General features: G+C 48.7%; 1 protein-coding gene across 1 annotated transcript; it reads right to left on the reverse strand.

The window, feature by feature from the left end:
• Positions 1 to 242: 242 nt before the first annotated feature.
• SAP30L (SAP30 like) lies at positions 243 to 14,498 on the reverse strand. The gene is made up of 4 exons (XM_070569157.1): positions 13,672 to 14,498; positions 9,347 to 9,469; positions 7,057 to 7,155; positions 243 to 5,532 (listed from the first exon to the last, which is right to left on the reverse strand). The coding sequence occupies exons 1-4, from the start codon at positions 13,867 to 13,869 to the stop codon at positions 5,404 to 5,406; spliced, it is 549 nt and encodes a 182-aa protein (XP_070425258.1). The 5' UTR covers positions 13,870 to 14,498; the 3' UTR covers positions 243 to 5,403.
• Between the last annotated feature and the right edge of the window lie 1,605 nt (positions 14,499 to 16,103).

The following is a 16,103-nucleotide window of genomic DNA, read 5'->3' on the forward strand; positions in this document are numbered from 1 at the left end:
GACTCAGGCGGTCAGACCCCAGTCTCTTTCCACATGAGTGAGTGGGAGAGCAGGACCACACTTCTGTGATCTGAACTCTCTTGGTGTGCACTGGGATTGGGAAGGGGGGTGCAGGAACAAGTTCTTGGAGCCAGGAGGAAAGACAGCCGTCACCAGTCACTGTACTACACAGCCAGGGGCCAAACGCGGAAGTGAAGGCATCTGAATGCCACATGGACTCAAAGAGAACAACAGAGTGTGTCTCTCATTACTCATTCAGATCGTTTATTAAGAGCGAAAGTCGGGCCGTCCCATCTGTGTGATATTGCAACATGAAAAGTCACATACATACCAAGGAGACCCCACAGAATCGAGAGCCTTTCAACAGTACAGAGCCATAGATTACAAAATTAAAATACAAATGATCCCCCCAAATTTGGCAGGAAACAAGTACAATATGAGGAGGCCTGGAATGGAAGGGCACTTGCTTTTCAATAAGGCAGTTACAAAATGGAAAAAAAACCAAACCCACACCCCAAAACACTTTGATGGGCTTAGTGGATGACAGACGTGTGAAACAGGGATCCTGTACAGCCCTCGGTCACTGGCAAAGATGTGTTCATGAAGTGAAAGCAACCGAAGGGTTTGTGTTTTCAGATGCAAGCTAGATGAAATAACTGATTGTAGACATTTCTACCTTAAGAAAAGGTCCCACCTTGTCCTGGGCTGGATTCCACCTGAAAGCATCAGATCAACTTTACCCTTCCGATCCATGCACTTGCAAACAGTCTGTAATAAAATGAAAGGAATGAAAAGGCACCCCTAAAGCACCATGCTGCCCAGGGCATGATCTTGAGCTCACCCGTCCTTCAGTCCAGCTGCCTAGCTCAGTAGCAGGGACCGGGAGGCTGCAAACTGCAAGGCCACAGAGCTGCGTCTGTCCAAGTTAGGGCCAAGTGAACTACCCAGCCTCAAAGGACCACCTGAAAGGCAGACGTCTGACCAACAGATGACAGAGCAAGCCCATTTCGTGAGAATTTAGATTCTAGGACAAGACTACATCTCCTGCCAGGACTTTTGAATCTTGGTCTTAATTTACAGGCTAGTTCTGTTCTCCCCTCCCATTTGTTTTGCAAAACTCGACTGACTGCTTTTGGAATCGTTTCACACAACCTCGAGTTCTGCAGGTTGGTCTGCAGTCCCTGAGAGCCGGGCTGGCCTTGGAAACCTCCGCTCAGTTGCAGGGTCTCAAGAATCTGAGGGCAGCTTACTTTAGACTGGACTAGTCACGCTGCAAGTCAGAGAGTAGGAGAGCACTGGACAGGCCAGGAGGACGAGAGGTTAGTCTCCAGATAATGCCGTGTGACTCAGGCAAGTCTTCAAACTTTAGTTTCCCCATCTCTAAAAATGAATGATCGGGCAATAGCAACCTTAAAGGACTTTCCAGGTTGAAAATATGGCACTCGTCTGACACTGAGACATGTGGTCCCCCCACCCCCAAATTCCTAAGCTTTGTTTTCTCAATAAAAACAATGTGTGCAGGAATCTTAAGGTGCAAACCCTTGGCAGCCATGGAACCTTTAAACTCCACACAGAGAAATTATAACATTTTAAATCTTCTGGCTAAAACTTTTCCTAAGTGATGTGAGCATCAGTTTTTGTGAGGCAAGCACAGAACTAAGGCCTCATCTGTCTTAGGGTATTTTTCAGCAGGCCAACAGCATGCCCTCCTCCCCAATGCCATCAGCTTCAGCAAGAACAAGTGAGTATGACCCGGCTGATGGGGTTCCCTCAACATTATCCAGCAAGGACCTAAATGGACCAATACTCAAGGGGAGGACAGTCATGACACCAAACTATCTATTTGCTATCTGCTCCTTTCCAAAAGACAAATGCTTACGCCCTGGGATAGCGCCAGGTCCTTGGCCAAGATGAACAACTTGTTCCACATGAGCCCCACTGGGCAGAGACTAAGATGGAAATTATAGAGAACATAGAAAAGCCAGAGGTTTACAAAGCTAGAACAGGCTTCTCCAGGAGGTAGTGAGTTCTCTGTTCTCAGAGGTGTTTAAGCCCAGCCTGCTCAATGCCTTGGTGGGACGGTTGTAGGCAGAATGTCAGCACCTATGGGGAGACTGGACTGCAGGACTTAAAGGCCCTTTCCTAACTTTTGGATCTTGTCACTGCAATGACTGAGAGCCTTCAGACGATTTCCAGGAAGCAAACAACTCTGGCCCCCAGAGTAAGTTCCCTCTCCTACTTTCTCCCTTCTCCAACCAGGCAGTTGTCCTTCAGGATATTAACATAAAAGTTCCCACAAAATAAATAGCTGAAGTGCCAAGGTTAGACGCAACATTGCAGCTGCAAACAATTATTACTATCTGTTCTCTGGAAGGCTAGCAGTGAACATTGAGCTATGACAGGAACATCTAACAACTTGGCGGCTGTAATACATAAGTGAAATTCCTCTTCATTTTACAACACCGATCTTGAATCCTTTGGTTTCAATCTTTCACGGGATTTAGCTATGATCTCTTTCAGATGCTATTGCCAACCTAAGAGTTTGTTTGTTGAAATAAAGTTTGTCTGCTTGTTTTTGAAAAACCTTAAAATGAACATGAATAGCAGGATATTAACGTTTCCATGTGACAACCTTCAGGGCATATGAAAGAACGATACCAGGCCGGGACGGAGGCAGGAACCATACTCTAAGAAGACAATGCCAGTTCTGGATTTCAAATTCCAGTTTTGCCCAGGAGCACCAAGAGGAGAGAAGGCAATGTTGCAACGTTACAGGTGGAGAGAAGCGCAAGAGTCTTTGACAGGTGGTATAAAATGCAGGCAGCCACGATGAACACTGCTTTCCCCAGACCCCACTGCTCCCTGATGCCAGAGCCAGTTGCTTTGGAGGGCCCGGCCATTTCTAACGGGCAGAAGTCCCCTGCCCACAGGTCAAGCCATGGGAAACTGCAGAAGAGGCTAAGGCAAGTGGTTTAGCGGTTTGATGAAAGAGCAGATTTCTGCACATGAGAAAGATTAAGTTCAGAGAGCTTTGTCTTTTCTCTCACCTGACATGTTTTCAAAGGTTGAAAAGACACCCACAACCTCCACTTTCCCAAAGTACCTCTCTTTAGAGGAAAGACGGCCTGGGAATCAAGTGCGCACAGCATCTGGCTGAAGGTGGAAAGTCTGCCCAGGCTTCGCTTTGGAATAAAAGCACTTATGCACACACTTGAACAGATGGATCCTAACACCACATCTTCTTGTACAGAAATATACTCTCTCTCTCTCAACTGGGAAAACACATTAGCTGTTAAAGACACAGTGACATGACCTAAACATCCACAATTTTGGTTTAAACACAGAAAGATACACTTTTTCTCAATAAGATACGGACATTTCCAGAGAGCAGGTTATCAATGCCTTAACCTACAGGCCCCATTTGCCCCTAAACTCCAGCCCAATGAGACAACTCTTCTCCTGACAAAGGAGGCTTGGTGTTTGATGCCTTCAAAGCCTTTCTAACTCAGTCTCTCAGGAAAAAAACCTAGATAAGCCACATACTTTTGAGCCTTCTTGATGTCTACACATCAACATTCTTCAGCTAGTAGTGAGACAATCTCTAAATACATACTGAGTCTGAATGACTAAGGACCATGCCATTCACAGCCAGGTGTATAAAAATAAGATCCCCGCATAGTCTAGAGTATGTTCTATGTACGTCCATTTATATATATTTAAAAAGGCTGCAATCTGCTAGACATGCATTTTGAACACTGGGGAAAGCTCTGCAGCGATGGAACACACTGTGCTTTAGTGAGAGTGGCGGCCCCGTCCCCAGTCCACAGAGACCATGGGACTCTGCTCCACAGAGCTGAGACCGTCGGACACTCCACCGCCCTGCTCAGCGGGGACTTTTGTTCTGACTTCTCTGTGCTGATGCTCAGATTACGCCATCTATGAGACATTAAAACTCCCTGCCAGGCCAGGCTGTCTACTGCTCCTTTTATTATTTAAGGCTTAAGAAAGAACTCAGAATTTAAACTGAGTAAGAAAATGATACTTTTGACCACAGGATATGTCAAGATGGTCAGAAATTAGAATCCAAGTCCTTTACTTCCCTTTTTCTCCCACCCCCTATTCACACCCTCTGTCCCCCAAGACACTGATTAGAAAATTTTGCAAAAGCATACTTTTGGATATAAAGCTTTGTTTTCCAACGATACTTTGGCTCTGATATAGAAAGAGGAATCTGAGTTTTTGAACATAAAAAAATCAGGTAAGTATTAATACTTAAAAAAAATCATTTTAGTAATCTTTCCCCCTAAAAGGGAGGCAAATTGCTCACAAAAATGAACATCAGATGGCACTGACCTTTGTGGCTCAAACCCATGATTTGCTGCTGACCCCTGAGGGCCCAGGGAGTCAAGGCCAGACAGAGTTTCTACCCCAGAGCTGGACTTCTGAGCTGGAATCGCATGGTCCTTGGCAGCCTTCTTGGTGGTTGTGAACTAAGGATTAGTGCTTCTGAGAACATGAGCCCCAAACCACTAAGTATCTCTGTTTGTCAAAGCATTTATGGCCCAGGAGAATGGCTGAAGTCATAATACATAACTTCACCCCAAAGAGTGGAGCGCAGAGGGGTGTGCAAAGCGCTGCATCTCTCCTGGGGGCCTCTGCATCGGCGTTTCTGGAACCTGCACAAATACAGCTTGGCACATGCGACTGCCTGAAGTCCTCCTTTGATTTGAAACCTCCTGTTGGTGCATCAGGACTTCCTCCACACTCTAGAAGTTAAGTGGTGAGCAATGGAAATGGCAGAGGTCTCATTAACTAGAGGTGTGAAGCAGATGTTACAAGGCTGGCATTGTTAGTGACAGCTCAATTAGCCAACAAACACGGATTGGGTGCCTCCTGTGTGCAAGGCACATAGCCAGAGAGGGAGAGCAGCGTCAAACTGATTTGCTGATAGACGACAAAGCTTGCAGCAAAGCGGGTGTCTACGCCCCCAGCAGACTAGGGTCTGCTCATGCATCTCCACTGTCAACTGGACTTTGCTGCTAGGCCAGGCCTACGTCCCCTGTGTGGCAGCATGGTATGCCAAGGTGACTACCAAAATATTTTTTATGCCACATTTCCAGTAGAATTGACTTACTGCTTTGTCGAATGCTGCAACACATAATTTTTCTTTCATTTTCTTTATGATCTCGTTTTTTAAGTTCAGTAGTGGCCTTAAAGGAAAGTCTTTGTATACACATGCTGAATCATGAGAATATAATCCTCCTGACCAAAAAGATTTACAGTATTCATCATTCAAACTTTTTTATTTACAATAAAATTTAACAGTCTTTATGGGCTTAAACGTAGCAGATATCACCTGTGCACTAAGCATCATACTTCATTCCTGGAAGACGTGCTTCCTCCTCACTCCAGCTGCTTGCCGCCCTCCGCTTTCTGGTCCAGTCTACTCTTGTTACTCTTCACCATGTAGATGAAGTAGGCCAGGGTCTCTTTTTCATTCACAGGTATGTTCCTGAAGTGTCGGCTGACAGTCTACATGGGGGAAAATAAACCAGAGACCGTTAAAGCATGCATAAATCAGGGCCACAGATTCTGAATTGTGCAGGAGGGACTAGGAAGTCGCTTCCAGAGCTATGCAGGGGATTCTGATCAGTACGACAGAGCTTCCTGCAGTGCTGCAGATTCAGAATGCCTTCCTTCCCTGGGATTTAGGTGATCTGGTTTCCAGGCTTCCAAAAGTGGCACGTTAGCCCACAACACTGTCAAGGTGCAGTTCTATGTCAGTGGCAGCCGACCGCCCATCACGGCATAATCTCAAGGTCAGCCCCACGGAGGAAGAGACTGGGAATGCTCTGGTTGGCCGGCTGCTGCCAGAACCTCTCAGGCCCTGGAACTGGGCAGAAAAGTGTCTTTTTAAAATTGCATCAAATAAACAGCCGATTGAACAGATGTAAGTGTCTGACCCAATAATTCATCTAAATAGCACATAACCGACACATCAAATTGAAGAAAAATTTATCCTTTACTATATATTCCTGACGCTCTGCATTATTTTACAGGTCCTGAGGACACAGGTCTCCTCTTGCCCCACCTCTTGCTACCCCTTCCCCCAGGGGTGAATGCTGGCAACGGGTGACGTTAGCTTAAGTAGGAAAGGCTTGTATGCTCCTGTGTTTCATCCAGATGCTGGTAAAGGAGAAGTTTCAGAAAATATGATGCATCAGCAACCTTTAAAGGATAGACCACAAACTGATGGGGCTGTGAGCCTTTACGGAAACCTCTGAATGAACTGAGGTGGCCGGGACAGACACAGAGAGTCAGAGAACTAGGATTACAGAGGGGTTGGCTCTGGATGGTAGGATTGTATTTTCCTTTTTTCCATTTTCCAAATTTTCTACAATAGGCAGAAAAACACAATAAGAAAAGAAGGATGAGAGGTACCCACACAAATGCCAACAGGACAGAAGAATCAAGCCAGGCTGTCAGTACATTAAAATAATGGCCAATGGAGCATTTTCTGCCTCCTCCAAACTGTGTTAAGAACTCAGAGCAGGAGAAAACTTTCTTGGGCTCCATTCATTTAAATACTTCCACTACCAACATCAGAGTAGAAGAAATCAAGGAAAAAACAAAGAAAGAAAAATAGCTCCTACAGAACATGAGTGAAGGTTCTGGAATGATTAACCTGACACACCTGATGTGCAGAAAGGAACATGTCTATAAAGAATCTTGCAAAACAAGATTCAAACAAAAGAACACTCAGGACTCAGAATCAGGAGTCCTAAGATTCCAGACTCAATTCTGCTGCCAACTTGCAGTGTGATTTTAAGCAAGCCCTTTCCTCTCTCTGTGCTACGGTTTCTTTTATGGAAATAGGGCCCTTCCAGGTCTAAAGCTGTGGGATTCTAAATTGTGCAAAAGAGAGACTAGGAAGTTGCTTCCAGGGCTATGGAGGGGATTACGATCAACAGACAGACATCGCAGTGGGGAGAATCAAGGTCATCATCAGAGGCACAATGCTGGCTCTCTCTTTTTGGAGCAGTTTTGTCTACCTACTTCTGCTAACTGGGCCTTATTGAAGCCTGGTCTGGTCTGCAACTTGTAGTGTCGTTTATAACGTCGTAGAGTGTTCACCTGGAGCTGGAACAGATCAACCTAGAGAGGAAAGAAGAAACACATTATCCATAACCCGACCAGCCACAACTCACCAAGAGCCCACTATGTGCCTAGCACTACACTCGGCAGGGGTGGGGATGAGAGGACTATGTCCACAGAATACTAATAACTGGCTGGGAGGACAAAAATGACAGTGGAAAAAGAGGTCTGGCTGGGGAGGGGTGGTCCCAGAAGGCTGATGGAGGTGGTGAAGCTTAAGCACAGGAGAGGCAGGGTTTAGAAAGGCAGTGACTGCAGAGATAGAGTAGGGAATGAGACAGAAGACCGAGAGCACAGGAAAAACCAGGAGATGAACAGATGGGCTAGGGGGTCATAGGCAATTGTGACAGGTTTAAAAGGTGAGATCGGGTGGGAGCATGTCTTGAAAAGCAGAGGGAGCTGTCACAGGTGTTGGAGGGTGATGTTCTGGGAAGATGGATCTAAGGGTGGTCTGTAGGAAAGAGGGAGATGCTGCATCAGTGATCCAGAAAGGAGATGATGGAGTTGAGCTTTGGAGGGGTAGTGATGCTGGAGAGGACACCAAGCATGGAGAGCAAAGGTAAAACCAGACAGATGTCCTGGAGGAAGACAGACCAGCGCGTGGCAGCAGACTGGACAGAGGGGCGTGAAGAAGGACGGCGGGAAGTACTGTTATTCTCAAACAGTCCTTTCCTAGGCTCAGCCTTCAGGTCAGAGTCCTTAACAACCCTCCAGAGCAAGCTCAAAAGCTACTGTAGTGAACGTACGAATCAGCAGGTTAGGGTCGGGGGCTCTGCAGATGACTGGATAACAGAGGGGAAAGGACCCCCCCTTTTTTCTAACACAGGAAGAGAGGAAAGCTGCACAGTCATGAAATATTGAAGGCCCAGAAAGTCGGGCTGCCTTTACCTGCCTCTAAAAGAGATGTTCTTGCTTCAGGCAGGTGGAGAGCACTTAAAAACAAAATGAATGATCAATATGAGGGACCAAAGTCCTTCATTCTTTTCAAAACATTCCTCAAACCTTTTTTTTTGTGAAAAGCATTTAGAAAATGAATACATCCATTTCTTTACAAAATAATAATAATAATGCTAAAGGCAATAGAAAGATATCGTAAACCAATGCTAGAAAAGGGGACACAGGGAGGGGCAGAGGGAAAGGCCGTATTTTCAAAGGTTTCCTCCACATCTACAGACAAAGGCCCGCCTACTCTTTCTATTCCTACACAGTCATTTTCACTCTGAGTGCTAACAGGCGGTTGCCTTATGAAATATTCATGCGTCAAATATTCAATGTACATTATAAACGGCTCTTCTTTTGCTGAGTCTTAAGTGAAAACAATTTAGATGGAAAATCCAATATTCCTTCCTGTAGCCTTGCTTAACAGACACTGCACCTTGAAGGAAAGGCAGCCTTCTGGTTTGAGAAGCCTAGCTCTCATTATCTAGCGTGATGGTTCTCAACAGGGTGCAATTTTGCCCCTCAGGGGACATCTGGCAATGTCTGGAGACATTTTTTATTGTCATGACTCAGGGGGTGGTATGACTGGCAACTAACTAGGGGGCAGAATCCAGGGATGCTGCTAAACATTCTACAATGCACAGGACAGCCCCCACAACGAAAGAATTATCTGGCCCCAAATGTCAATAGCGCCAAGTTGAGAAACCCTGGTTCAGTGTAACTGCCTTTGAAACGGATCCTGGGGAACAAGCCTGGACCGGGAACCAGAGAGTGACAGAAAATCCAAGCTGGTATGAACTGCAGACTTACACCTTCATTTTGCAGGCCACAAAACAGAGGGGAAGTGACTTTACCCAATCCATACACACTGTCTCCAAGTTTAAAGGCAAAAGCAAAGTTTTGAACAACTTGACGTTGTGGTTGTATGTAAGCATTTGGCAGGGGCTTCCTGCAGAAAGGCACCCTGGCCTACTGGAAAGGGCTCTGAACCAGAGCCCCTAAACCGCAGGCGTGACCTCAGGCCTCTGCGCCTGTCTGTAAAACGACAGGCAGGCAGACCAGCTGATCTCTAAGCTTCTAGCTCTCAGATTCCATATTTCTATGATTCTACCATTCGCTTTTCAAATAAACCACAGCAAAACGAAGGGGACTAAAATTACTTCCTAGCACAAAAAGCAGATCAGGCCAGAGGTAAGGTTCAGATTAGAATCCATTCTTCCAGCTTTCTGAAGCTAATGTTTTTGACCTTTACCTCAGGAATGTCAGTGTCATGCTCAGGAGAGTCTCCACCATCGTCACTTGTCTTCCTCTTCCTTTTATTTCGTACACTCTGGATGAAATTTTTGTGGAAATCGCAGATATACAGGTGCCTTACCTGAGGGGAAGCAAATTAAAGTCAGATTTGCCAATTCCATGGAAACAGCAACAGGTATCTGTCAAATTATGGGGCTTCTCTCCCTTGCAAGGCATTAGAGAGAGGGAAGGAAGAACAAGATGCAGGCCATAATTTCCAGAAGTTTACTACGAGTTGCAGAACAAGAAACCCACAGAGAGAATGCTAACAGCACACTGGGCAGTGTGTTAGGAACCAAGTCCCCACTGAATGGTAAAGACGATAAACGGTACAGATTTAGCAAAGGGAGAGATTCCCTGCGGCCGAGAGAGACAGGGTGGAGGTCCCTGACTAGAAGGAGGATTTGTAGGTAGACAGGAAGCCCTCCAGATGGGGAGAAGAGCCAAGGCTTAGAGTTCCAAATGAGGAGGACAGAAGGTGTGAGCGAGGAGGCCCAGGGTAGACACTGTCAGATAGGTGGAGGTGACCGCCCATGTAGGAGCTTAAGGAGAAATTCAGGGTGGGGTGGCTATGAGCACAGCTTAGGCTTTCCTTCAGACAAGACAGAGTCCCCCAAGGTTTCTGAAGCAGGGAGTGAGGTGACATTTTCAGACCTGTAGGAGTTATGAACTTACAATGGGCTGGAACGCATTGCTCCAGGGAGGACGAAAGCAGGAAAGAAGGGACTGTGCTAATGGAAGACAGGACATCCTAGTTTTACATTGACAACAGCTACTACTGTAGGATGACAACTCTCCGAACAACTTGATTACTGTGTACGAGTCTCTAATTCTTGCATTACCACACATCTGATCCACAAAGAAAAGCAGAAAGAGACGCAGAAATTCTCACAAGGTGGAACCACATAAAAGAAGCTAGATACTACGCTGATTTTCTAATTCAGGCTGGAGGCATAACTGTAAATGAAGGTGGCAACAGCAGCTAAGATTGAAGAACGTGTTTTTATTTAAGAATATAAGTACCAGAGTTGGCTGGAGGAACCATTCAAAAACCTAACAGAAACTGAATGCCTGTGTAAATGACTTGGGGTTGTTGACACCGAAACAGATGTTCCACAAATGTTCTCGAGAGACTTCTGAATGAGTTTACTTCTTAAATTCTTAAGGATAAAAGTAAACTGATAGGAAACCGGCATCAATTAATTCAGGCCTTTTCATGGAGAAGATAATGAAAACTTCTTTTTATTCCGATGAATTATGACTTTCCTGTGGTTGGATTAGTGAGTCAGGAGGAGTTTTAGGTTTATATTGTGATGCTGCCTTGCAGACAGCAGGTGTTCAATAAATGCTGTTGCATCAACACAGGCAGGCCCCTTGCATCTGAAAGCAGCTCTGGCCAGTAAAAGCCATCATTTACATACGGTTACAAACTGGAGTAGCTTTGCCAGATTCGACTCTGTCAAAGGACTTTCAGACACAGCACGTGTCACTGTCCGGAAGAATCCGGCCTAGCTGATGGGTAGACTACATCCTTTATCTCGGAGGAAAGCACACTCACAGCACACTCCACACCCTGAGAGGAAGCTGGCCCTCCTGCGAGCTGGTGCCACACGTAAACTCCAAGAGATTGAGCAGCTCCTCAAACTCATAGAGTGACAGCCTTGGTAGAACAGGCGGAAGAGGTGACTCCCAGAGCTGTGGCTGGGAGCTTTCTGGTCAGGACACTAGAGTAATAGAATCCTAGATGGAAGAGAACTAAGCAATCACGAGTGTAACCCCACTGGCCTCAATCTCATTTTCTTGAAGGATAAACTGAAGCCACCCAGAGCAGAGAAATGACCTGGCCAAGGTCACCCAGGCCTTCTGGCCCCCACCTCACATCCTTTCCCAACCCAACATCTTCCTTATACTATTCTCAACTTCCACTTTTCTCCAGAAAAAAGCAGAAATACGTCAGTTGGAGAAACGTTTGAAAGCATATCTTAAATCACAGAACAGTGCCAATGTCTACATTAAATGAGTTAAACTACCTGACTTGGATTTTTGGTGCTATTATTTAAGAAGGTTCTCCGCCTGACCCTTTTCAAGATAGTCATTATTCCTCCTTCACCGTTTTCAAGCACATACTGGTTTTCAGAAATTTCAGAGCTCAGTGGCCTGGTGGTGGGGGTGTGGGGGGTGGGGAAGGAGGGTGGTAGCAAGCCTCTAGTGGTGTTTTCTTTTCACTTTCTGCAAGAGCTAAAAATTCTTGTAACACAGCAGTTACTTAGAATTGAATTCCTGCCCAAGCCTGTGAGAAGGAAATAGAGTCTCTTTCAGAAATAATGACTCTACACCACCACCTTGAAACAAAGTGCGAGTGAGTCCAGCTCAAATGCTCCTCCTCAGCAGTCAGCTTCCAGAACTCTAGTGCCAGGCTCAGGCGGCCTCTCTCCTAGACGGTGTGTGAGAATCGGTCAACACGGCTCAACACAGGGTTTCCAGTAGTGAAAGGAGCCCCAGTTGCAGCAGCACAATTGTTCAGACTTGACAGCATCCAAGGGTTTAAAAGAACTGGAAATTTCTTTTCTTTAAGGACTGGAAAATATTACTACTATAAGCTGTTCAAGTAAAGACTCCCAACAACCTACAGAGAAGGCAGGCAGTGTTTCCAAGAGGAGGAATTCATACTATCTTAGAATTAAGCATTTCACTTCAACGTGTGTCCTCATCAGGACCACCTTGGTGACTAGCCAGTTGTTTGCTCTGAGATGAATTCCTTTCATTCAGTCATAGAGATTTGAAGTAAGAAAACCATTAATTCACCCCCAACCATTTTAAAATAGTGTCTTTCCATTCAAGAGTTGCAAATATATTATAATTGTTAACTTTAAAAGAAAATAAGGGGAAGGAGGGGCAGCCCAGCAGTGGCGAAGTGGTTAAGTTAGCGGCTCCGCTTCAGAGGCTGGTTGTTTGGGGTTCAGATCCCAGGCACGGAGCTACACACCACTCATCAAGCCACGTTGTGGCAGTGTCCCACATACAAAGTAGAGGAAGAGTGGCACAGATGTTAGCTTGGGGACCATCTTTCTCAAGCAAAAAGAGGAAGATTGGTAACAGATGTCAGCTCAGGGCCAATCTTCCTGCAATAAGAAATTGTAAAAAATTGGAGGTGGGAGGGAAGAGCCTGGAAGAAAGGGAGGGGAAGATTTTTCATTTACTAAAGACTTAATCAAGGCTTATGCCTGGCGCTTGGAAGCAAATCAGAGAATGGGTTTAAGAACTTAACCAGCCACTTAAGTGCTGTGTGATTCTGGCACCGCCACTTCCTATCTCTGAGCTTTAGTTTCAACTGTAAAATCAGAAGTGGAAAAGTAGGCGTCCTTTCCGTTTAACAAACAATCTCTGATTTCCCCCAACAGCGGAGAAATTTTGGTCCTAAAAGAGAACAGACGTTAAGCACCTAAGCTCCTAGCTGGTCTACCTGAATATTAAACACCCCTCAACTCATTTCCAGTTCCCAATCAGGAGGCAGCCACTTAGGGCTTGCAGCAACAGATGTCAAACTGAAAAGTTCTTAATTGGCTGACAATAGGCACATCTTTAGAACTGTTAAATAGAAGAGGTGAAATCACACAGAAAAGTTTCCCTATAATTACGCACAAAACACGGGGCAATTCTATTCAAATTTGCATCTCCCCTCCACCCCCTTGGCATTTCTAAAGAAGTTCACCCCTAAGAAAATTGATTTTCTTCCTTCTAGTCGTTCCGACCTGCAAGAGCCACCTCCCAAGGCCGGGTCTTGGCCTCATTTCTGCCACATCCTTGAAAATCCCACTTCCTCCCAGCCGTACGCGAAGCAGGGAGCTCGGCGACCCTCTGCAGAAGCGGAGGCCGCGGCAGACGGGGAAGTTAACTGCCACCTCGCCTTTTCTCAAGGAATCACAGGGATCCGAGAAGGAGGGAGAAGTTGGAGAAGAACCGGGTCCCCTTCATCACCCCCTCCCCAGTACTCGCTCCTTCGTGGGTCAACAAAATTAGCCCACCTGTCCCTGCTCCAAGAGCTAAACCGATAAAACAAGCTAAAAACTGCTGTCAAATCCTCTCAGGCAGGCAGCGTCCTCGGAGCCCCCGCCCCCAGCCTCCCGGATTTGGGCACAAGCCCCGCCAGCGGCCGTCCGCGCGGAAGCGGCCTTGAAATCCCGAGCCCCCTCCCCAGTGTGCAGAGGGCGGGCGGCGAGGCCCAGGGCGGGGAGGGCCCCGAGGCCGGCCGGCAGCCGGAGGCGGCGGCGGGGGCGGACTCACGCTCTTGTCGATGTCCAGCTTGAGTTTCTTCTGAGAGATGCTCTTCTGGACTCTCTTGCTGAAGGAGGCGTTGCCCGCGGGCCGGACGCAGCGCTCGCCGTCCTCGATGAGGCAGCAGCTCTGGCCGTAGCCCGGGGCGGCGGCGGGGGCGGCGGGGGGCCCTTCGCGGCTGTCCTCCTCCGTGCTAAAGCCGTTCATCTCCCCGCCCCGGGCCGGCCCCTCTGCGGGAGGGTTCCCTGTAGGCCACTCCGCGGCCGCGCTGCCCTGGGGGCAGTCGCTGAGGCCCCCGCACCCGAGGGTCCCCGAGTCCGTCTCCGGCCGAGGCGCTGCCCTGCCCCGCGCCCGGGAGGCCCGGCTCCGCTGCGCCGCGCTCCGGCTCCTTCGGCCCCGGGCCCCGCGTCTCCGGAAAGCCCCTTCCTCCCCGCTCGAGGCCCCGGGGTCGGCTCTTGCGGCTCGCAGGGCCCCGCCGGGGGTCACCCGGAGGCGCCTTCTGCCGGGGGCCCAGAACCGTTACCCTTCGGCGGGGGCGTCCGGGAGGCCGTCCCAGGAAGCAGCCGCTCCCCGGGGACTCCGGGTCCGGGCTGCCAGGAGGTTTCGAGGGCCCCCGCCGGCTCCCGCCTTCTTTCGGCTGCGGGGCAAACTCGCCGCCGGGCAGATCCCCCGGGGTGGCGCGGCCTCCCCGCGCGGGGCCCGGCCTCGAACCCGCGGCGCCCGGGCCCCGCGGCGCGTCCGGCCCGCCCCCCCTCCTGCAGCCGCTCGGCTGCGCCCCGAGTCCCGCGGCAGCCCCTGGGCCGCCCGGCCGCCGCCCGCCCAACGCTCCGCACCACAACAGTTCGCTCCCCCCGCCCTCCGCGGGACAGCGGAAGTCCCGCCTCCGCGCGCCCATTGGTAGCGTTCGCTCTCTGGGCGGGGCCTCCGCCGCCGCTGGCGCGCCCCATTGGGCTCGGCAGCCGCCAGTCCCCGGCGCCTGGCTACTTCCTGGACTCTGCTGGGATGGGTTCAAAGTAGAGAAAGTGGAACAGGGAAGAGTTCCCTGGGTAAGGGAGGGGAACGGGGCCGCAGACTCTCCCGGCCCGGGGAGGAACCGTGTGCAAGGCCCTGGGTGGACAGACGGCCAGACTCCGGGAACGGAGGATCACATTCGGGGGCGGACAGAAGTACAGACGTGGGCGGGGGCGCCGAGGAACAGACATTGGGAGGAGCATGTGAGGGGGAACCTAAAGGGAATAGAGATAGTCACGACAGGGACAGACTGGATAAAACGGAAGGACTAGGGACAGAGGACCCGCAGACTGGTGGGAGGTAGGGTGGGTGAAACAGGACAGAAAGCCAGTCATCGTGGGAAAGACAGGGGGACAGTCCAGTACAGACACCAGGGAAGACGTGCAGAGGAGATGATGGGGATCTCATGGCGGGTCTTGCAAGGTAATAGGATGCTTGAGGGTGGCAGAGACCCCAGACTGTGGGGACTGGGGATGGTTTGGTCGGCGCGGAAAGAGAATGGGAGGAAGGAAGGAGACCCCCAGGGGCTTGGGTGACCCCTCCGCTGGGAAGAATCGGAAGTCGGGATAAGGTCTGGAGGGTGGACTAGGTGAACCGCAGGGAACAGGGGGCGCTGCGGAGGGCATGGAGAAAAGGCTGGGGGTGGAGGACCAAGGGTCAATCCTGGCATGAGGAAGGGCTTGCCGAGTCTTGGGTCCTCCGTGGAGATCTGTAAACTGTAGCTTTCATTGCTTTATGCCTTCCGTTCTACCCGCCAGGTGACCGCGCCCTCCCAAGCCCGGGAGCTCTGGGTTCATCGTCCAGGGCGTGACACACACCCAGAAAGGTCGTGGGGAAATCCTCTAGTCTAGCACCCCTAGTCGGGCCACCTCACCCCTGGGCAGCTTGGAGACAAATGAAGGCCAAAGGTCCGAAGGGATTAGCCCAGTGTCATGCGGTCATTCAATCATTTAGGGCTGGGTAGCATTTTCTAGGAGGAGCTGCGTGGCGGGGGCAGGGCGTGCTAGGTGAGCGCCTGTACCTGCTTTGATAGTACTAGGTGGCATTGAAGAGGCTTCTGGTTTGTGTTCTGTTGAAAAAGGGAAAGCTGCTAGTTTCCATGTTTAGAAGCAGATGCCCTGTGATCTTAAGTTTTCCTCAGTGGCTTTAAATGTATGTGTACCTTCTAGCCTAGTAATTTCACAGGTGAGACAGCCATCTTAGGAAATTGGCCTAGCAGAGAAAATTTTAAACACAATACTGTTCATTATGGGATTATTTATAATCAGAAAAATAAAAAAAGAAGCTAAGTTCCACAAGGGAAGTGGTTAAGTGAATTACCTAACGTCTTCAGAATGAGATATTTTTACAGTTATTTATGATGTTTTCAACATTTAAGGTAGTTCAATGTCAATTTTCTATACATTTCTATATATAATAATTCAGGATTG

The sequence above is a fragment of the Equus przewalskii genome, chromosome 13 (genome assembly GCF_037783145.1).
Source record: "Equus przewalskii isolate Varuska chromosome 13, EquPr2, whole genome shotgun sequence".
Lineage (NCBI taxonomy): Eukaryota > Metazoa > Chordata > Mammalia > Perissodactyla > Equidae > Equus > Equus przewalskii.

What these genes read in the sequence shown, in the direction of transcription:
- SAP30L (XM_070569157.1), bottom strand. Translation starts at nt 13,869, where the DNA reads ATGAACGGCTTTAGCACGGAGGAGGACAGCCGCGAAGGGCCCCCCGCC. An exon ending in AGCTGGACATCGACAAGAGC is followed by an intron (nt 9,470 to 13,671) that starts GTGAGTCCGCCC and finishes GCTTCCCCTCAG; the next exon opens with GTAAGGCACCTGTATATCTG. An exon ending in ATGACACTGACATTCCTGAG is followed by an intron (nt 7,156 to 9,346) that starts GTAAAGGTCAAA and finishes TTTCCTCTCTAG; the next exon opens with GTTGATCTGTTCCAGCTCCA.